The sequence below is a fragment of the Vicia villosa genome, linkage group LG4, assembly GCF_029867415.1.
Source record: "Vicia villosa cultivar HV-30 ecotype Madison, WI linkage group LG4, Vvil1.0, whole genome shotgun sequence".
Lineage (NCBI taxonomy): Eukaryota > Viridiplantae > Streptophyta > Magnoliopsida > Fabales > Fabaceae > Vicia > Vicia villosa.
The window spans coordinates 8,655,931-8,678,982 of NC_081183.1; the positions used below are offsets into that span (position 1 = coordinate 8,655,931).

General features: G+C 31.9%; 1 protein-coding gene across 1 annotated transcript; it reads right to left on the bottom strand.

The window, feature by feature from the left end:
• Nucleotides 1–748: 748 nt before the first annotated feature.
• LOC131594441 (uncharacterized) lies at nt 749–19,598 on the bottom strand. The gene is made up of 43 exons (XM_058866573.1): nt 19,463–19,598; nt 19,203–19,328; nt 16,216–16,291; nt 15,285–15,365; nt 15,116–15,196; nt 14,634–14,710; nt 14,455–14,509; nt 14,296–14,344; nt 13,910–14,047; nt 13,486–13,564; nt 13,162–13,240; nt 13,013–13,062; nt 12,540–12,734; nt 12,240–12,315; nt 11,025–11,105; nt 10,756–10,836; nt 9,603–9,679; nt 9,465–9,519; nt 9,311–9,359; nt 8,988–9,125; nt 8,579–8,660; nt 8,394–8,472; nt 7,296–7,342; nt 6,793–7,004; nt 6,403–6,490; nt 5,692–5,811; nt 5,479–5,597; nt 5,323–5,395; nt 5,102–5,221; nt 4,893–4,961; nt 4,627–4,797; nt 4,494–4,541; nt 4,181–4,322; nt 3,882–3,979; nt 3,481–3,625; nt 3,257–3,345; nt 3,073–3,183; nt 2,451–2,525; nt 1,879–1,944; nt 1,545–1,733; nt 1,344–1,454; nt 1,175–1,255; nt 749–1,078 (listed from the first exon to the last, which is right to left on the bottom strand). Exons 2-43 carry the CDS (start codon nt 19,302–19,304, stop codon nt 899–901), a joined length of 4,134 nt encoding a protein of 1,377 aa, XP_058722556.1. The 5' UTR covers nt 19,305–19,328; nt 19,463–19,598; the 3' UTR covers nt 749–898.
• Between the last annotated feature and the right edge of the window lie 3,454 nt (nt 19,599–23,052).

Here is a 23,052-nt window from a genome sequence, read left to right on the forward strand (position 1 = left end):
GATGTCAAGTTTAAGATCTACCTCACCAACTTTATCTCTTGTTATTTACTTCATTTAGTGAACCACTTCAATAGTTTTCATAACATTGTTAATAATAGATCTCCCTGATACAAAAGTTAGTTGGTTATCAAAGATACACTTGTCTAAAATTTTTTTTAAGTCGATTAACAAGGAATTTGTATATCAATCGGTACAACATATTGTTTTTATATTTTAGTCATGATATAAAGTATCAATTTGTTCATGTATAGATAGCACATAAATCAATAAATAAATTCAATAAATATTTATGTAGTATTTTAATAAAATTAATGAGGGATATGAAATATCTCACAAATTTGTGAGAGAATTGAATTTTGTCACTAATTACAGAAGCAAGTTAAAAAAACATCAAAACAAAACAGAGAGACCAAAAGTGTATTTAAGCTTTTTTTATATTATTCTTATTTTTACTTTTATTTTACTATTTTTATTATGTTTATATTCCTCAATTTTATGTTTTTCTTTTCTCTTAAACAAATTTTAAATTTAAATAAAAATTAAGAAAATTTCAAAACCTTTTTACGTAAGAAATGTTTGGCTCTATCATCAGAGAGATTGGTTGAATCGTCTTTCATTTAATAAGCCAAAATCCCTTTTAATGCCTAATCAAATTTTAAGGATAAACAAGCTATCTTGCTTTCTCAAAGTTTTGCAACTAAAATTGTGAAAACCCTCAAAAGAAAAAGTACAAGTGTTAGACAAGTAATTGAGAAATGCAATCATTTATTGAATTGAAGATGTTGATAAATAATAATGAATCAATGATGCTGTAATATTCTTTATTAGAAAACTGCATAATAGCAAACTAACATGCAGTTGATAGTCACCATTAATCCTAGCAAATAAATCTTGTAGATCATGCTTTTTTCGCTGAACCAAACAGACGCATCTTTTCCGCAACCACACCTTTCATGGCTTCCTTTGCAGAAGCCATAACATGAACAAGATCTTTTTGGGGCGTACCGAGAGAGTCCATGTATGCTTGTCTTACTTCAGTGTTCACATTGAACTTTCTAACGCCTAGTTTTATGCATTCCTGTCAGGAATCAAGAAGAGCTTACAAGGTTAGCAATATGAACTTTCAAATCTAAACTGCTCTCACAAATAAATGTTACTTATTACTACACTGTACCTTAACAAGTTCTTCGCCCAAACCCGATGCACCGTGAAGCACTAGAATAACTCCTTTCTTCGAGCTCAAAGCATGCAGCTCCTAAATATCGTAGAATGTCAAAAGTATATTATCACCTTAAGCAAAAGTATGGTTTCGATGGACATTACAAGCAAAAGTATATTATCACCTTAAGCAAATCTAATCTGAGCTTTGGTCCACTTGCCGGGTACTTTCCATGCACATTACCAATACATACTGCCAAAGCATCTATGCCAGTCTCATCAATGAATTTTTCAGCCTGAAATTAATGAGACCGACATTAATAAAAGTAGCAATGTCGAGCAACGAAGAATAATTTGAGATCTTATGTTATAGAGGAGATTATGACCATATTAACATCTGTTAGCTTGGCTTCATACTCTTCGACAGTCAAGCCATCCTCTGTCCCCGACAATCTTCCCAACTCAGCTTCAACAAACATATCTTTTGAGTGAGCCAATAATGATATGAATTTTGTGTATGCAACATTTTCATCAAACAAAAGATGTGAACCATCCACCATCATAGAACTGAATCCCTGGAATTGTTTCATTCAAACATATAATACTTTAGAAAAGTATCGAGATGATAAAGCAACAAATGACCATTAATGCATGCCACATCATCTTTGACATTGAATTTGTGCTGTAGTATGAGCTTATGCAAGTAAAAAAGAAAATTACCAGTTCAAGAGCTTCCATAAGATCTTGCTTTGAAGTTCCATGATCAAAGTGAACACCGATGGGCACCTGCTAGAAATATTGATAGTGAAATATAACAATACACAAACTAATATTTATCCAAGTCTAAGTAAAGATCTCCGTGCTCTCCTCATCGGCATAAGATCACTGGAAATCAGATATTGAGTAACATCCTCATTTATTTTGTTAATTGATACTAGTTTCTTTTGAGTCATCCAAAGAATATGAAACACTAGTCTCCGTTTACTTTCTGAAAACATTTCCAGTTCTTTAATTTTTTTTTTCTTATAAATTGCTAACACGGAGATGAAAAACTCATGTAATGCTTAACTGAAAGCTTAACTGTGATAAAGATATGATGGAAAATGGTGAGACAAATTTTTTAGTTTTATTTTATCAGGCGCCCCTTGTTTCATCTTGACAAATAACTTTTCTTACATAGTAGTACTACTTAGATGTCTATTCACTTCAAATAATTTTTGCATTCTTATTAAAAAATGAAGAAAGAAAAAATTAAATGAAATAAAATAATTCAAACAATCATTGCCACTTACACTAGCACGCTCTGCAGCAGAAATGCAACAAGCAACCAAGGGAATTCCTCCTTGCTTCCAAGAACCGGGATGAATCTGAATATAATAGGTTATACAAAATTACTTAAGAAACACCAATTAAAAAATAAATAAATAAATCAATTTTAACTCAACTTTACAAAACCAGCTTGTAAGATGGAAATTGGAAATAACTTCAGTTATTCTAATATAATATATCATAATATCTTATAATATCTTTTAAATATCTTATATTCTAACAATCACTAATATGAAACAATCAATCAACAATGCAATAACGTTAATTATAAATTGCTTCAAAATTAATCCAAAACTCTGCAGGTTATAATATTTCTATTATTTCCTCAAACGAATTTGATCACCAAGCTATAATAATGCAATTTTCTAGGATGGAAATTGAAAAGAATCGAGGATCATGAAGTTATATTTATTAAGCTGTTATTCTTAGAAATTTTAGAATTTCCACTACAGAGATTTCATTCATTTTAGCAAATTTTCAATGAATAAACTATCCTAGGTTGGTACGTGAAAAGGATAGAAATGGTTATATATTTAAAAAATATACTCATTCAAGATCCCTTTGGGGGTGAAGTGTGCTTCTGACCTGTAATATTGCAGGACTTTGCTCTTCCTCTGCAGCAGAAACAACAGCGTCAACTCCTTCCAAATTATAGACGTTAAAAGCTCCAACAGCATATCCACCCTTTTCTGCATTCTTTATGACAAAAAGAACAAAAGTCAACATTCACCAATACTTGCTGTGAAACCTTGAACCAGATTATCCTTACGTTAAGAATCTCTTTTGTTGATGAAAATGTCGTTGGACAAGTCCAGGACTTCACGACTTCTGCCAATGCTCCGCTGTCACCAACATTACCTACCAAAGACAGATTAGTTTAGCTAATTACGACGAGATCTAGAATGAAGATATCGATTTTACAGTACCAGATACTCAGACTTAGTTAGAAAATGTGCCTTAGAAAAATATAAAATTACAACTAAAAAAACTTACCTGGGAAAACAATGTAAGGAACTCCAGGATGTCTACTTTCAGGGCCTAGTTGCCACAAGGGAATACCAGCGAGTGCTTGTCCAACAATCTTGGCACATTTTGCACCAAGGGCTTTTGTAGCAAGGTCTGAAGAGGTAATACCACCCTAGAAAAAGTACTATCTGTCAGTGTTAGATCAAAACTTGAGACATATCCATAAAAATGATATGTCATTGGATATTATCTGATCAACCATCAAACATGAACGTTTTATTAACTTATAAAAAGGAGAAGGTGAGATGGATAAGCAACAAAATCTTCTATACATAATCAATAACATTTAAATATTAGCTCTTAATACAAACATGTAACAAATTAAACGACAAAATGCATGTTCACTAATTTATTTAAACATAGAGTACCTTTGCAATTATGTAACGAGGTTTTATCGTTATTCTTTTCAATATTTCCACCAGAGCAGAACTCACTTTATAGTTAATGTCCAAACTCTCAGAGGCAGCTGCAAATTTGAAAATAAACTAGAAGATTAAAACGAGGGGCATAAAAATTGGTTCCCAAATTTAAATGCACTAGCAGTTTTTGTATGGTCATAACATGAATAGAGAAGCTGTCATAGAGATGACCTTGAATGCTAAAAAAATTATAAAATCTTGGCAAGAAAGAAGTGGAAAGAAGAAATTTAAAAAAAATGGAGACAAACATTTCCCAGTTATGAGATTTCGGCTGGTCATTATCAGTGTGTCTTTATGAGATTTAAGATATACATCCGCTAATTCAGCTGCTCTACTGATTTCATCCTCCCTCTCCTCAATAGACCCCATGGCAAGTTTTTCAACAGAAACCTATTACAAAAAAAAAAATCTTAACTAGACCAGCATATAAAATTTAAAAAGAAAGAGTGTACTAAACATAAAAATGAATGCTTCCACTAAACAGATTTTCATTATAGTTCCTTACATGAGAGGATTTAAATTAACAACAAATGATGAAAAGAAAATTAGGGTATCGCTCACCTCGATATTTCTTAAGAACTGACCACACTGTAATTTAAGCTGCTCAACCTGGGATCATAAGCATGAGAAAAAAAAATGAGAAAATGGGCTTGCTTGGGAAATTTGATATCAATAACTTGATTTAATTTTTCACCTGCTTTGTCGTTTTTGGAACATAAGATCCCACAATTATCAAACCTCCATTCCTTTCTCTAGATATTCCTATATCCTTTGGCAACACCGGAGGCTTAGAGATGATTCCAATGCAGGCAGATACAAAGCTAGCAGCAGTGCGACACAAGAAACGTTTCCCTAACAACTCTGCCTGTTAACAAGACAGAACAATAGAAGAACATTTTCATCAGTAACAAAACACGCAGAAAGGGGGGGAAAACACATAGGAGGCGAAAGAAGTATTACCTTGATCATTCCAAGTGCAAATACAGTCATGTCTCTTTCACTGGCTGCATTAACTATGCATACTGACCCCTGCTTAATACAATATACTAATCTCAGTAAGTGAATTGAATACCTCTCTATTTAAACATAATATCTTGCTTAGGCAAAAAAACAAATCAACGTGTTCTTAGAAATTAAAGGAAATCAGATATATTTCTAATTTTGCATACCTTCTTCAAATTGCTTAGATGCTGACAAACTGCATCTGGCCCCCCATTCCTCAAAAGATGGATAGAAATAGATACAACGCTACTTGCAAGTATGCGCCCATTTGTCTTCTCCTCTACCCACTATATTTGGATTAAAAAACTCAAACTATTATTTTCCTAAACATTAATAAGAAAATATAAATTACATAGATCAAATAAATGAGAGGGACAAAAACTTTTACATCACGTAGGTTAGAAGATTTGTAGCCAAAGGAAGCATCTTTGGCAAACTCTGTTTCCCCTGCAGGAATAAGCCTGCGGGAAAAATTAAGTTGGATTATAACTTTGTATCAATTTATTTATAATCCCTATACTTAGTTATGAATGGAAAGACATACAGTTCGGAATCAGCAACAAAATGTGTATCGTTAATAGTGTAACGGCCTCCCTGAAGGAAAAATGGACAAATAATCCATGCATCCATTTCACCCAATACTGAAGTAACAGCATCTGGTTCCTGTAAACAACAGCCGTGTCATTTTCCAAATTGAAGCATAATTCTCATTATCATAGTTTACAATAACTACTGAGCTAAAACATGTCATCCTTGCCTCTGGAAAATGACCGCGCAAAGTTGAATCTCCCCTCAAAACCACCGTAAAATCAATGTTGTTAACTGATTTTGCTGCAGTGTCTAGATTTTTGCAAATCTCCTTTATCAATATAGTGGCCTGTCAAAGATTAAATGCAAGTTATTATGAATTTCATAACACTCACGATTACTTATTATTGAAATATCTAATAGCTTGACTCTGGTTTGGAGAACGGCCCATGCATCAGGTTTTTTTTGAAGAATTTGATGCTATGTCATTTAGATGCATAAGTGCTGCAATGCAACTATCACATAGCTTACATAGATTTAGAGGTATGTTTATCCGATGGCCCCTATGTACCTCAGTACTGCAACTATTGCATGGCTCAGGTAGCTTAGTACTTTTATTGGATAGAACCGAGATACCTCAGTGCTGCAACTATTACAGCTAAAGACATTGTTCAGCTCAAACCTTACATGTCAATATTGAAGTGAAGATACAAACACTTTTTAGTTGTACTTCTAATAGCATGCTTTTCCAGTTATAGGGAAACAATAGAATACGGTATTATGCTTTGTAACCCATAAATATGTGGTCTATTTTTGTTTTTATAGTATTCTAAATTTTTACCTGTGCCCATAATTGAGAACAGATGAGCATATAGCTTTTGTATTTAATACCTAAATAAAAGTTATGGATTTATTGGTACATGTTGACTAAGCTCTTTACCTTGTCAGAACTCAGCGCCCTAGAATTTGTCAAAATGAAAAAACATTTTGGACGTCTTCTAAACTGATCAGTCAGTGAATCAACAGTCCTGCACAGTAATGAGAAAATCTCAAGTCCCACATTTGTTAGACATAGAACCTAAACTCTAATTCTAATTTTGTATGGCTGAGTTAGGCCAAACTCTAATTCTAATACTTCTAAAAGACCATCTTGCATTTCGTTCAAATATCATGATTAAACTATCACTAATTATAAAAAATGACTAAAATTAGCTCATATAAAAATAGTGGTGGTTTTGGCAGTTTGGTTTGAGACAGTATTATAATATTAAAAGTAGAATGAATCCTGCCAAGCACTGAGAAATGACAAAACAAACTGAACAACACTTACCATTCTGTTAATACTTCAATATCATGAACAGTTTGTGTTCCTGTTGGATCATCATCCAGAACGACCAAAATCTTTGAATTGCTTTCTTTTAATTTTTGAATGTCAAGAACATGATCTTGAGGCCACTCAGGTGGAAGAGAATTCAACACAGCATCTTTCCTGGGAGACTCAAGTTTCCCTTCAACTCTAACACCAGTAAGTGTCTCATAAAACTGTATAAAAAGTTAACACAGCCTTCTGATTATTCTAATCAAGGTGTTTTCTTACCTAATGTTTAATATTCTCTTAACAAAATCTTCTTAGCATTTTAATGGCTGAAGAATAAACACAACTATATCTAATGATTGTGATGTTGTCATTGCCGATGATTTGCTTTTAGGTGGGGGGTCAAAGGAGAAGGAAAAGAACATTAAGTACTGCTGTAAATGTGCAATTATTGTCATAGGCGCATATTATGTAATTATTAGCAATGTAAATGTGCAATTGTCATTAGATGCTCATACCTTGACCACACCAGCATCATCTTTTCTTCCCCAGCCAGCAGCAGAACCTATACAACAATGTTACAAGTTTGAGCAAGTACTTACAATTTCTAACAGTCATTTTCGCCTCTTTTTTTTTTCTTTCTAATTTGCATTATTTGTTGAAAACTATTTAGACGAGATTCACAATAGGACATTAAGAATTTGCTATTTGATACCGACCGCAACTTATGGAAAAATACTTCTGTAGTTGTTTTCTTCTAAAAACTATGTAACTGACTTTTACTTTTACATGTTTTCTGTTTGGTTACCAAATAATGAGCATTCAAACTTAAGATCTTATTGAAACAATTCAGCCGTTACGAATAGCCTTTTCCAATTGGCTTAGTATGTATATATCAGAATAGATGTATCCTTAAGCATATTGAGATGCACCTGCAAGGTAGGAATCAATAGTTTGATTATTGTTGTAAGTAATATTGTATCTATAACTATTAGCATACATTGTATTTCCTTCTTTTTTTTTTTTTTTCTTATTTACTAGCAGAAGTCATCCATATTAGAGGAGGTAAACTACACAGGAGGTAAACTAATTGTACTTTTGTATATGTCACTCATCTATTATCAAAGGAGATGATCCGATTGAGAGGTAAATGCATGCTCACGAAGAAGTTAGCGCCAGAACTTGAGATGAAAGTCTTTGGGAAATTCAAGTATTTCCTAGAGGTTGAAGTGAATCCACTCAAAACAAGGCATTTTCATTTCTCAAAGAAAATGTGATTGATCCTTAGATGGAAACTAACTAACTAGGATGTATATAGACAGGTGTCGTATTCTGCAGTATCTCAATGCCACTCCATATAAAAGGATGAGGTTCATTTTAAATAAGAGCATGGATAAATAGATCCTAAATGCATCACCCTTCATCCATCATATGGACAAGTTCATCTCAATCCTCTTCTTTTTCTTCCTTTAGTTTAATGTGATTTGAAATAAGGCTTCCTATCCCCTGCCCCGAAGGATTATGCTTTATTAAAAAATTAACAAACAAAATTTGAAATCGGAACAACCAAATTGAAGTGAAAAACACGTCATAAAATCATAAGTAATATTCAGCACCTGACAAATACAGTTGGTGAACTATAGTTGATAGTTGAAGTGGAACTTTTAAGGAAGCGGATTCACGAGTAACGATTCCCTGAATGTGAAAAGATATTCAATAAAGAAATCTTAAAATGTTATTCATATCATGTGTCTCCCAGTGACCCTACTAAACATAGAGAGAAAAATAGACTCTTTCTTACCATATCCTTCACGAAGATATCAAGTGCTGAATAAGGTGTGTAATCATTATCTAGCATGTGTGGAACGCGATTTTCAAACATCCTGAAACAGGAGACATCTCTTAAGCATAACAGTAACACTTTCTATTCATATCTATAACAGTTGTTTGGGGCTGGTGGTGGGGGGTTAGACAACTGGGGAGAGGTATAAGAAGTCCTCCAAATTAAGAGTTGGAAATAAACGGTGATCAGTGACTATCCTTTGAAATAGCCATTAGCAGAGTATGGAAGAGAAGCCATGAACACACTCATGACCTCGAAAGATGGTTATGAAAATATTTGAATGACTTTGATTTTGTTCCTAATTTTTCGTATTTGGCCAGGGGAAGAGAAGGGAGGAGAAAGTGATCACTTCATGGAAGAGACATACCAGGATGTTCCCCCACTAGTTGTAATAAAATCAAACAATAATCTGGTATTCAAACCCAATCTTGCTGCAAATGCCATTGCCTCAGCAGCTGATGCAATATGAACTCCAGCTAGCAATTGGTTAACCATCTTTATACCACTGGAGAACAAAATAGACCAAAATGATGTTATACATTAGTTTGAACTCAACTTTACTGTCACCTTCTAACAGATTCGGCATTGAATTACATGTTTCATGCATATAGAAAGTAGCACTAGTATGCGACATAGGACTAAAAATCTAAAATGGATAAAGAACGATTGACTTATAAAATTGAACAATACCTTCCAGAACCACAAACACCTTTGATAATATAAAGCTTTTCGCTCAAGGCTGGTTAAAAAGAATCAAAGTGAATTAGCCAGAAAACTATTTCAGAAATCTGTTAACCCAGATACTGTATTAACATTATATACTTCTATGCTAAGTACTTCTTACCTCCTAAGACATTACCGACACTTGTGAGAGCTTCATTAGTCCCTGAAGCCATTATCTGAGAAATATACATGACTTCAGTGGCTCAGTCCACAAAATCAAAAGAGCAATTTAACTAAAAACCAAAGATGTATTTAATACCGTAAGTGTTCCCAATGATGCCCTCTGAACACCACCAGAAACAGGGGCATCCACCAACTTTAAACTTTTTCCTCCATCTGTGTTATTTTCATGTTAAAAATTAATAATTAGACAACTAATTTCTTCATTGAAGGAATAAAAACATGCTATAAAATGACCTCTGAAAAGCAGTCAGGATAAAGAAATTATATTCCTTGTGAATATCATACAGGCAACCATGGTCCATGACTAAGGTTCAAATAAAAAAAATCCACAAATTGCATTTATGTATCTACTATATCATGTTGAATTGTCAGGGCACAGTAATTAAACTCACAAAAAATAATCATCTACAAACATTTATACAAGCAATTTTTTCTATTCGATCATAAAAACATGGTCCTAAAATAGAAGAGGATTCTGCACATTTAGACTAGTATTATCACACATCTTTTTAAGAATTTGATATATATTTGATGGGGAGAAAACAAACATAGAGAAATTTCCCTAAAAGCTTTAAGCATCACCATTAAACTTCTAGCCAAGTACATCAAATCAAGATATAGACACTGTATATAGCTACAATAAACCTCGTTTCAGAGATAAGGAGTGTTCAATGTCCAGAAATTTTAATCAACGATTTGTAACAGTAAAAACTTCAGTGTCACTGGGATAATAACTGAAAACAGTCTATTTCTGTCCAATTTTAACTTGCACGGTTCTTCAGGGTATTTGCAAGTGCGAGGGACACTTCACACTTGTTGTTAATTGAAAATACAAGCTGGCAGGATGGTATACTTATCCATTTTGCACGACACCTATAAAGCTGAAGCTAAGATTAATCTTGAAGATTTTCAAAAACATAGCATGCCTTCATGCCTCATACTTGGCCAGAAACCTTAAACCGATTATTGAATTATACTAGTTTTGCCTCCTACTTTATTATTATATATTCAAACAATTTACAACTAGGCTAATAAAATTTTAAATTTAGTTTTTCTTCTACTTGCTTGTCGCGTAAAAATAATCATAAAAACTCAAGCCCGTTATAACATTTGGGAGTTGACAAACCCAAAATTCAATTTTCTCTTGCATAAAAATGGAAATGAAAAAATTACTTCAGAATCATAATACACATTAGATAATCATCACAAAGGAAGGAGTAGTAACATACTTTGCAATCTACGTTCTAGCTGACTCACGTATGCCGGAGAAACTGTAGAAGAGAGAATGATAGATGCACCCGAAGGAAGAACTACATAGTGCAGAAAGAAGGATCAAGTACAGTTAAAAGGATTAATAATAATAATAATAATAATAATAATAATAATAATAATAATAATAAATAATAATAATAATAATAATAATAATAATAATAATAATAATAATAATAATAATAATAATAATAATAATAATAAGGGCAATTAAGATACATATGCACACCTGAAATAGCACCATTTTCTCCATACAAAACACTCTCTGCTTGAACTTCATTTGCGACCATGATAATGAGAACATCAACATCTGGAAGCAATAATATACGAATAATGGATTGATGTAGAGGACTTGAAATGTGATAGAGATATTTTTATTTGTAGAAATCTAGCAAATTCATTTACATGAAAAATACCATTTAGCAAAAGGAAATAAACGGGATCAATATTTGTCAAAGGCAACTCATTTGTTTTGTGATCATGCACAAAGCTAATTACCACCAAAGATCAATCTGCACTCTAACAGCTTACATAGAAGATCTTGGTTCTAATAGCTAAACCATTTAAGTTTTACTAGCATTTTATAATATTCCCGATCTGTTTCTTCATTATATGAAATGCAGAATATGCTTGTTTCAATTTTTTAGCGGAAGAGCTTGTAATTCTATCAATAATATTAAAAACTAATTGAGAATATCACCCTAATAACTATAATACACGAAATGGACAAATACAAAACCAAGAACATATAGTACAAGAACCCTGGAGAATACTTTTGATGCAAAAAATAATTAGAATCCAATTAAAACAGGCTGTACTAATCCGTACAGCTGTACTCTCAGTTTAAGAAACACCAACTACGAAAATGATACAAAAATCAAAGTTATGACCTATGAGCAACAAATGAGTAAATAATTGAATAGTTCACCGGCCTACTTTTTGTGGTAACATTAGCACACAATGAAATGATAATAAACTATTAGATAGATTGATTTATTGAAGCTCTCAATAAGTCACTTGATTGATGGATGCTATAAAGTTTCTCTTAGTAAACTCTACATAACCAGAAGAATAACAACTGGTATCGTCAGCAACAATATGACTAGTGAACTAGCATATCAAGAGTTAAGAACTTCTCACCAAATCATCAGTTTTGAAATTCATCACAGAATGAGTATTTTGTTAATAGTGCCCACTACAGAAAACATCATGCACTTAGAACAAAATATGGTAAAGTTTGACTTCATTCATATTTACATGCTATACGGTTGAAAAACAATTCCTAGTGTCAGGGCCAATATTTCAGGCCTTTGTAGTCTTGCACAAGAAAGAAAAGTCACTTTTATTCTTATTATTCATTACATTACCAGATCATTTCTAGGTCTATATGTAACAACAAATTTTTTTGGGTATATACTACATAGTATGGTATGTATCAATTTACCTTTACTGACTTCCGCGGGAGAATTTCCAATAAAGCCACCAGCATCTGAAAATCTGATTCGAGTTGGTTCATACACCTAAAAGCAAAAATAAAAATAAGGATTTGAAAAGATACTTATAGTATTCATTCCAACGGGAAATTTCTTTTTAAATACCAATGCTATTGGTAAAGTGGACAAAAGTTTGCATCATTGATGGATACAGTTACCAACTCACTATTATGACACCATTATCAACTTTTACAGAAAATTTAAAACTTAATTAATGCAATAGAGATTAAGATCCCAAAGAGAGAAATTACATCATAACCGTAAACACTGAAGTTTGATCTGACCAAATGAGTTGCCATGCCAAATCCCATTGCTCCAAGACCAATAAAACCAACCCGAGTCCCACTTTTGGAAGAAGTAATGACTTCAGATGCAAGCTTCTCAGGGCTATATGCTTCTTCATTTGCCGCATCTGAAACTTTCACTCCATAAACGTTGTCCCAAATCTGTCATGATAATGAATAGAAGAAAAATTATGTTAATTTTTGAAAGATAAGAGAAACAAAAGTCTTAGGATGAAATCATGTGTTAAGAGCACACGAATGATATTATAAATACAATCACAAAGAATTAGGATTACAATAATTACATGATAATATAAAAGAAAAAATCAGCACATAATGTTTCGATTTACTTTATTTCTAACAGTAAAGAAAAGACACTATAGCCTCAAAAAACAGTAACTTCTGATTGAAATACTCAAAATGATGAATATGAAATTAACCTTAATTAATGTTGTGTCACCATTATCCTCAGAAGAAATATGTGAAATCCCTGAAAAAATGAATTTGCTAAACTATGTCTGCTGCAGATGGGTTGTTTTTCGTAAACTTGACAGCAAATGCGTACTACATAGTTTACTAGATTTCATACCATGAATAAGTTGCTGGTGAGTTGTCGCCAAAAGTGGAAGTGGAAAAGTAAGTGACTTAGCCATATCCAAAATTGTTTCCTGGAATAAAAGCAAATTCAGTTACCGACGAGAAATGTTTAGAAAAGAATGACAACAACAAGAAATGCTGCTGTAAAATAAACATAACACTAATTTTGAAAACAAGACCCAAATTAATACAATAATGTGACTCTTTTCCAACTAAAAAGTAATAAGAGATTTCATTACCGCGGAATAGAAATTCAAAAGTGGAACGTAATAAGAAATTCAAAAGTGAGTTACTTCTCTGATTCTAAATATCTTACCAATTCCTTAATCAAAGTGTTAAGAATTTGATGCTTAACCTCTCCCTTTAACAAAAGTGGAACGTTATTCTTGAATACCCTGCAAAATAAATGAAATATCACCACCTTCCGATAATTGAGAGGGGTTACAATTAGAGAATATTTGAACAAAGTTGTACATGGCATGTTTTAATAATCAGCACTCTATTTGTGCCGAAACCAGAATATTTTAGTTTATAGACATCAAACAATATTTGTCATAACGGAAAGTCCCCTTTTTCAATATTTTTCAGTCACTCACCCTGCCTTGAAAAAACTTGTTTCTAATAAACAATTTTTTTTAAATAAATATAGTATACAACATCAACAATTGTAATTCCGTACGACTATATGCAAGAATTTGTTTAATGTAAAGTTAGCAGTATCATATTGACTAAACACGTACCATGAATTTCCAGCGGCGTTAGAAATTATATCAGAGATTATCCATGGATGAATTCCAGCTTTTACACCAAGAGAAAGAGCCTCCACAGAAGCAATGAAATGAATTCCTTCCAGCATCACAGAGACCATTTTAGCCTTACTGCAATGAAAAAGAGTAGTAAATATTTTTAAACTAAAAACACCGAATAGAACACAATATAGTAAACTGTTAACTTCTTTTGTAGTATCGTAGGATTACTATCCAAGTAAATCATGAGGCATGTTATTTTGCAATTTTTGTTTTACGGGCGGGGGGATCTGCAAGGCTTGGATATACAGAACTGGGGCATTCAAAGATTTTACATAATGAAAAAATTAGGCTTAGCAAGGGCAGGAAGGAATGTGCACCTGCCACCACCAATTTCACCCTCAAATGTGAACAGCTTTTCACACATTGCTGTCAATAAAAAAGTAAATATTAACTAGTGTGATGGGGAAAAAAGATACTTATTTTTATGGCATATCATATTTGTCTATTGTATATCCAAACAGGTCTCAAAACTTTACCTGAAAGAAGAGGCCGTACTTTTGCAATGGCATCTGATCTTCCAGATGATACAATCTAAGTAGTACAAGCAGCAATAACCGATGCAAGATAGGATGATTAAGTAATTGATCAAAATCAAGGACTTTATTTTTAGTTGAAAAGACTTGCAACATATAATAAATATAAGACAATAACTTACAGTGACTTTTCCCTTCAATGCATCAGACCTCCCATAAGAGGCATATGCATCAACAACATAGGCAATCTTCTGAAATTCTACAGGATAAACAAACATGGTTACTTTTGAGAAGTAACCCACCTTCATCATAGGCTCTCTTTGAAACTAACTATTCCCTCTTTTCCTATTTTCAGCCTAAGATTACTCTAAAGCAGGCCCTGAAAATTTGGGCTTTCAGTTGTAGACCTTGATGTTGTTTGACTTAAGCAGTAAGAAACATAAAGCAGTATTAACAGATGTATCACATTGAGTCATTGACCCAAAAAATTCCAATAGCTTCATACCATATCCTCAAATATTCAACTAACATGAGAGCTGCTAAAATGATCAAAGGGCTAATTATGCATTCTGAATGCAGAGGAATAAGCATCACTTGTTAGGAACTCCTTTTACAAAGAACCAAGCATTTTAATTAGCCAAAAAACATAGAAGGCGCATGTTACCTTGCAAATCTTTCTCCAGTTTATGGAGAGCTGATGGTAGTATGGTTGAACAAATAATAAGAACTGTATCTGGGTTTAGACCTGCATATTCAAAAAATGATTTTTTTTTTAAATGAATCAAGATCCTTAAAAATAAATAATGTCTAAAGTCACAAGGCTCCATATAAACCTTTTAAAGCACCCTCGTCCCCGAAAATCAGATCATGAATCTGATCTGTGTGAGATATAAGGACAACTAAAGCTGCTACCCCTGCAAGTGAGAAAAAAATATGCATTATTGATTGGTGATAATGACAAAACAATATTCTATTTGTTTTTGGAGATGATGACAACCCCAATAATAACAGCAATAGTTAATCGAAAAAATTTATATCTCCACTCCAGAAGATGTTTATTAGATGCAAAGTCAGATTAAGCCTATGTTTGGAATTTTTTTTTTTCACGGTGAAAAATCACGTTTGAGGCCACGGTGACCAGAAGCTACACTTAGTAGCTTTTCAAAATCATGGTGAAAACAACACTGAACGTGCGGCAGCGGTATTTCAACTGGTTTCCAAACATACGCTAAGTAATAAAAGTCTGAGCTGCAAGATACATGAAATATGGCAAAGCAGATTGTTTCAAAAACAGATGTTCCGCCCGTAAAAAGTTCAAAACTTGGTTATCTTTTCTTTCATATAGTAATTTCCAACCTGCCAAACATTTCAAAAGTTTGTATTCTTTGTCTTAGCTTTGTAGCTCAATAGAACTTGAGACTTGAGAGACAAGCTTTCTATAGGATTCATTTTGCAAAATCAAAATACATTTTAGCAGTTATGTCATGGTCGCGCATAAAACAAAGATTCCTTCTACGTTAGAAAAATGTTGGCTTACAAATTACGCAAGCTCTTCTGATCCCTCAAATGATATTTATGTAGTTCAAGTTCATATCCAGCATTTGATTTTAAAAGCACCTAAGTTATTAAATATGGATAATATCTTATTTTACAACTTTTTTTAACTCAATTTAAATGGCCTAATGCAACGAACCAGGACAAAGGTTGTCAAACATAACTTTGTTCTATGAAAAAGTTAAACAATATAGCTGATATAACAATTACCTTTCCCTGCTTCTGAAGGGCTTGCACATTTAATTCCTCCAATCTTTACAAGTTCTTTTATGATGGGATCACTTATCTACAGAAAAATTTATTTCAGTTAAGAGACTGTGCCCAGATATTTAGGGAAACTATTAAGAAAGGATAAAGAATATTTCAAGCATTATCCAGTTCTTTTGAAATTTATTTCAAGTAATCAAAATGGATGAAGAATAAATAAACTAAAATAAAAAATCAAAATGGAGAGAACAAATAAAATTCTATAAACTACTTTGCTAAACTTCTTGAAGTAGCATCTCAAAAATTATTATCAAGTTGGATGTGTGAGCCCCAGTGTGTGTATGTCAATTTTTGAGCTTATAAATATGATATTATGATTTATGATTTTTTTTTATTGAATTTTCAATTTAATGGTATACATAAAATATGGAAATAATAGTACATGATAAAAGCAATGAAGTTACGCATATTTTTATGAAGTTTAAATTGAACACGCATTATGTATGCCATGAAGTTACCTAAACTTTTCTACTTTGATTATGTTCCAGAGTTTAGTAGCAAAATTCACACTTAATGTGAAAAGAGTGTATTGCATTTTCGAATATGCTCTGTAATATTTAATTAAATATATTTTTGGTCTTTTGTCATCTGAGATGTGATTGCGAACTATATTTTTTTTATTATTGATATTTTAGAAAGAAAATTATTTACGCTCCCCTTAATTACCATTTTTTAAAATTTTCAACATATTATATTATTTATTTCAAAATGGAAAAATGTTAAAAAATTTAAATTAATATTAAAAGAATTAAAAAAAAAAAAGAAGTTAAAGATACTGCACTGATTGTAAAATAATTCTAAATTTTCATCTAATTGAAATTCATCAATAAGCTATGTCACGTGACTTTTTTAAAAATAAAAATAACAGTGTAATTTGACATTTAACGTAGTAGTAATTGATTGACAATATAAAATTATTTTACACTGTGTCAGTGTATACCCTTTTTTCTCAAAATAAAATAGTGTAATTGATACACACAGTCAATATAAAAGATTTTACATGCATCATGAACATTCAATTGTATTACATTAAAAAAATTTAAAATAAAAATCAAATATTTTATACTCATTAAGTATTTCAATTAAATTCAAAATAAAAATAACATATAATAAATTTATTAAATTTTATTTAATTAACTTATAATTCAAATATGTTGTTTCATAATAACTAGGGGTGTTCATGGGTTGGTTTGGGTTGAATTTAGCCAAAACCATAACTCAACCCGTACATGGTACACTGGTTTGGGTGAGGAAAAATAATCACCCACAATACCATTGGGTTGGTTTGGGTAAAACCACAAATGTGTGGGTTGGATTGGGTTGGGTAATGGGTTACCCAATAATATTTTTCCTTATATAATTATTAATGATATATTACATTTTTTCTTAATGAATAGTTTAATATATTATTGTTGTTTTTTTAAACATCAAATGTCAAAATGTATAATGAAATTTAGCATAAACATATATTTGTAAAAAGCAAAGTTACATTACAGTAAAACTTAGAATTGCATAAAATACTTGCAATTTATTAGAATTGGCATCAAAATAATCAAAATGTGGCATCCTAAATAAGTTAAAATCATTACTTACTAATAAAAGATGTTCAAAAATTTGAAATTGAAACAAGCAAAACTAAAAACATCAAAGTCATCACTTGTCAAATTACAAAAAAAAAAAAAAAAAAAAATATAGTCACTCAATAACTCATGGGTTTTATGGGTTGGGTGTGGGTTTATCCGTAACCCAATTATTTTGAATGAGTTTTCATTTTTGAAAACCATATTCACCCAATAACACGACCCAACCCACTTTTTTGGATCGATTTGGGTGGGTTTTACTGAGTTTATTGGGTTTACCCAACCCATGAACACCTCTGATAATAACTAGTGATAAGTCTTTGCTACTTTGAATTTGATATATATAGTCACATTAATTTAATAAAAATAATTCAAAATAATCATAAAATTAAATAAACTACGTAAAAACATATGACTAGAGATATTTTATCAAATGATGTGGAAAAGCGTCATTCGTATCATCGTATGGCATGTAAACAAAATTACACACTATGCAAATAAATTAATCATTTTATTTATCAATTATTAAAAATAAAATAAAAAAATTTGGCGGTATATAGTTTATAGAGGTTGGAATAATAGGAAATTGAGGAAATACATAGTTATCCTTACGATTGAAGGATGATAGTTTTGATCCTTTGTTTTGCTAGTCTTTTTGATTATTTAGTTTTGATCCTTTGTAATTACCGATTTTTTGAAATTAATCAAAAGTCTTTATTTCAAAAAAAAAAATTAAAAAAAAAAAAAAATTTAACCAAGTTTTTTTTTAACCAAGTATTATTAAAAAAATAAAATAGTGATATCACAAAACAAAAGATTTTCCGTGTATATCGTGAATGTTCATTACCTAACGATCGCGATCGATACGGCTGTACTCACTAATTATCAATTTATTTATCAATTATTAAAAAAATATATATTATTTTTTAAAAAATTAAAATAAAAATTAAAAACTTCTAATAAATTAACAGCAGTGATTCACTTAACAATTAAATTCAATAAAAGTTTTTCTGACAGTGCTCCGTGGATACAAATGTCGCAACATTGACTTTGATCGTAATTATCGTTGTAGTATGAATTAATCACAATTTTTAGTATCGATATTGGTATCTTCTCATCGCGTTTTGTCGAGACCGTTTTTGCATTAAAGATCTTTAGATATCTAACACGTTTGATATCTAACACAGTCAAATAACGTAAAAATTATTGAGAGCAGAAGTATAAAAGAAAAGCAAGTTGCTGCATTTGTAATTTTAAATCAATTTAACAAAATGAAATGAATAAAAACTGGGAATGAAAATATATTCTGATTTGCAATTAGAAAGAGCGTATAGAGAAAGAAGAAGAAACCTCGAAAGCTTGAACAGCGTAACCATGGCGAAGAAGCGATGACGCGATCTGTAATCCAATTTCATCCAATCCAACGAATCCGATCAGTTTCCCAGACTCCATTTTCAATTCCAAAATACTCAAATCCTAAAAGCGAAGCTTATATTAGAGATAGATATATAGATGAAAGAGAGAGAAGAGAGAGAGAAGAGAGTGTTAAAAATAAAATAAAATGAAAAGTTGTTAGAATGAGTTAAAGAATGAAGGTGAAGAGAAATTACTATTTGTGATTTGTAGTTCGTGTTCGTCCAAAATTCGGATCCTTCATTCTTTTCTTTTTTTGCTTTTATACTTATCCGATGCACTTATTTGCTTTTCATCTATGTGTCCTCGTTGAAAGCTTCCAATTAAGTGACGTGGAAACTTAAAAAGCTCAACATTCTTGTCCTATCTTATTATATATTTATTAATTATTATTCAATTATTATAGTATAGTGTGGGGATGTCTTGTACATAAGATATATTCTTATACACAGTGCATAAATATTCAAATATTATTTATATTACTCAAAGTATTATATTTATTATTCAAAATAATATACAGATTACTCAACTAGTATAAATATTAGTCAGAATAATGAATATATTACACTTTTTTTTAAACCGAAAATATCATAAATAAAAAGGAAAACAAGTTACACAAGTGGGGCCCAAGCCAAGACTCCTTAGGAGCAGAGTCTAAGTCTAGGGGTACCAATCTTGTCTAAAAGGTAATCCCGCACAGATACAGAATGCACAAACTGAAACCAACAAAATCTACCCATGTATAAACCTAAGTTCACAAGGAGATCCGCACAAAATTTGGTTGCCCTATAAACATGTGATATCAAAAACTCAATCGAACGAGTATAAGCAATGTAACGAAGCCAACAAGATCAAATCTTTCAAGGAACCAAGCACGAATTTGAGAAAGCTTTAACAACAAGTAAGTAGTCGGTCTTTATCCACAACTTTTTAAAATCCAAATCTTTAGCCTTTTCAATAGCAACCATGGCTGCAACCAGCTCAGCCATAGCAGAATCTCTTTCTCCCATGAAATCACAATAACTTCCCATATGCGAGGTCGCCTCATCACGAAAAATACCACCACAAGCAACCAACTGGGGAGATCCTCTGGCCAGCCCATCCACATTCACCTTAATCCATCCTGAGGGGGGAGGGCTCCAAATAATCTCAAGCATTTGCAAAGATTTTCTAGGGTGTAGAAGAACTTCAAAGCACTTTAGTTAAAATTAGATATTACTCAGAATTGTGTAAATATTACTCAGAATAGTGTATTCATTACTCACAATTAATAATTACTCATAATTAATAGGTGTGTACAAATAATGCATATATTATTCATGGATTATGATATTATTACTCGTTTCTAACTAAAATGTTACTCGAAACAATTTAAATATTACTCGTACGAGACTTATGTACTGTGCATAAGGATATACCTTATGCACATCAACCTGATCCGTATAGTGTGCGTTTGGATTTACTACAAATAAAATTAATTTTGACATAATTAAAATTGATAGAATTTAATTTAATAAAATTAAATTTATCATAATTAATTTGTATATAAATATATTTATGTAAAAGTGATTGAATAACAAATTTTAATATTATATTTATATTTTTAAGTCAGAAATTATAAATTTTAATTTTATGTAGAATCAATTGTAAGGTATAATTCTCATCTACCAATCAAATCATCCATTAACCCATAACGCATGCATCATTTTATGCATATCACGCATTGACCCAAAACATACCATGCATTAACACTGGTATTGACATACATCCGCACAAAGCATGCATGCATAGCATGATCAAGGATTTTGTGATCTGGGTTAATGATAGGAGGACGACGGGGAGGATGAGAGAATAAAGTTGGGTATGCAAGCTTATTATAATTGACAAGATTGGTATACATTTCAAGATAAAAATGATAGAAAGTATGCCCAAAATCTTCAAACAACTTATATGCTATCGAGTGAAGGGGTGGGTGAAATGTAATGTTGATGCAGGGTTCCATAATCAAAAGGGAACAACAAATAGGAGCTGGTGTATTAGAGATCATTTTGGTAGTTTTATTATTGTTGGGATAGTTTAAGTCTTTAGTATTCTCTCTATCATAGAAGTAGAAATCATGGCTTTAAAGGAGGCAATACAAACAACTATCGGAATGCAGCTCAATAATGTGATTTTCGAAAGTAATTCTCAAAAGGTTCTTCAAGCTATTCATTCTAATTATAATGGTAGTTATGAATTTAGTTAAATCGTTTTGTCTATTAAGAAGAGTTTGTTACTTCATTTTTCTAACTTTGAGATTAAGTTTATTAAGCGCCAAAGGAATTTGGTTGCTCATTGTCACACCCTAAATTTTGACATAAACTTTTTCATCTGATTCTTTTGCATTAGCATCGATCGATTCGTCTACATCCAAAATAAGTTTCGACTCCGCACATTACATTTCAAATCAGCATGAAATTTGCAATTAGTTTCTCATCATTCCAATTAGTAAATCATTTTAAGTTTTGCATATTTTCATTAAATTTTTCATCTTGAGTTCAATTTTATCATTTGCATTTCTATTCACCTATTAATAAATTAAATCTGGCATTTTTCCTTTTGAAATTTTATTTAGATTGATTAAATAATTAAATTATTATTTAGTTATTATCAATTTAGATTAAAATTAAAATAGAAATTATAAGATTCATATTGTATTATATGCACTAAATTCTTTTTATAGCATTGCTACAAAGTCCATGAGGTCCGTTACAAAAAAAGGAAAATAAGTCCAACCATTGGCCTATTAAGACAAACAACAACCAAAAAAAAGAGAAGTTGTTGTTGTTGTTGTTTCTTCCTGAACCGCAGGGCATCACCACCACCAACCTGTACAAAACAACAAAAAAAAGAGTTGTTCTGCTCCACCTCTTCACCACCCTGCTACACTATGCCAAAGCCTTGTCCAAAACCTGTAAAAATGCTGACCAAACCAGTCCAAACTTTACACTCAAATAACCAAAACAAACCTGCATCAAGAAAAGCATAACAAACAGAGCATCAGATTTGTTCAAATTGATCCCAATTTTCCCCCCAAAATTCTCATCAAAACCCTAATCTCCCCTCTATATAAACAGCCATCCATTCACACAGAAAGGGGGCGACCAACAATTTTCTTACCCAACTTCTACAGAAATTTCCCTCAAACACCCTCATAACCAAAACCAAAACATTCAATCAAACACTCCACCTTCAAAACCACTCGAATCCACCATAGTTACCCATCAACTCACCACAACCGCAACATAAACTCAACACCCTCACATTCACCGAATTAACCTGAACAACCTCACCATATTCACACTCACAGAGACACACAACAACAGAATCACACGCAACGAATCAAATCATAGCTCAGTACAATCAAAACAAACTGAAGTAGCGGAAGCAGAAAGAGACGGAGCGGAATCGGAGAAGAGAAAGGAAGAACGTGTTTACCTTGAGGTAGACCTTTATTCGAATTCGCCCTGTTTTCTTTCCCTTTATTCATTTGTTAGTTTATACTTGTAACTCTAACTTGTAATCACCATGTAAATCTCTGAGCATATACTTTGGGGGCATTTAGGGTTCTGAAAGGGATAAGGGTATTTATTCTGCGGGTTTGATTCTATATTGTCGTGATTTTTGTTTGGTTGATGTTTGAACATAACGAATAGCGATTGAGAGAAATCAGCGAGAGAGCCGAAAGAGAGATCGAGAGATCAGTGAGGTTGTTGTCGCGATTGTTTGCGTAAGAACATGAACGATA

Coding starts and splice junctions, on each gene's coding strand:
- LOC131594441 (XM_058866573.1), bottom strand. CDS start 19,304: ATGGAGTCTGGGAAACTGATCGGATTCGTTGGATTGGATGAAATTGGA. Junction 11,106..12,239: donor TCCCGCGGAAGTCAGTAAAG/GTAAATTGATAC, acceptor TATTGCTTCCAG/ATGTTGATGTTCTCATTATC. Junction 9,360..9,464: donor TGTCGGTAATGTCTTAGGAG/GTAAGAAGTACT, acceptor CTTTTTAACCAG/CCTTGAGCGAAAAGCTTTAT.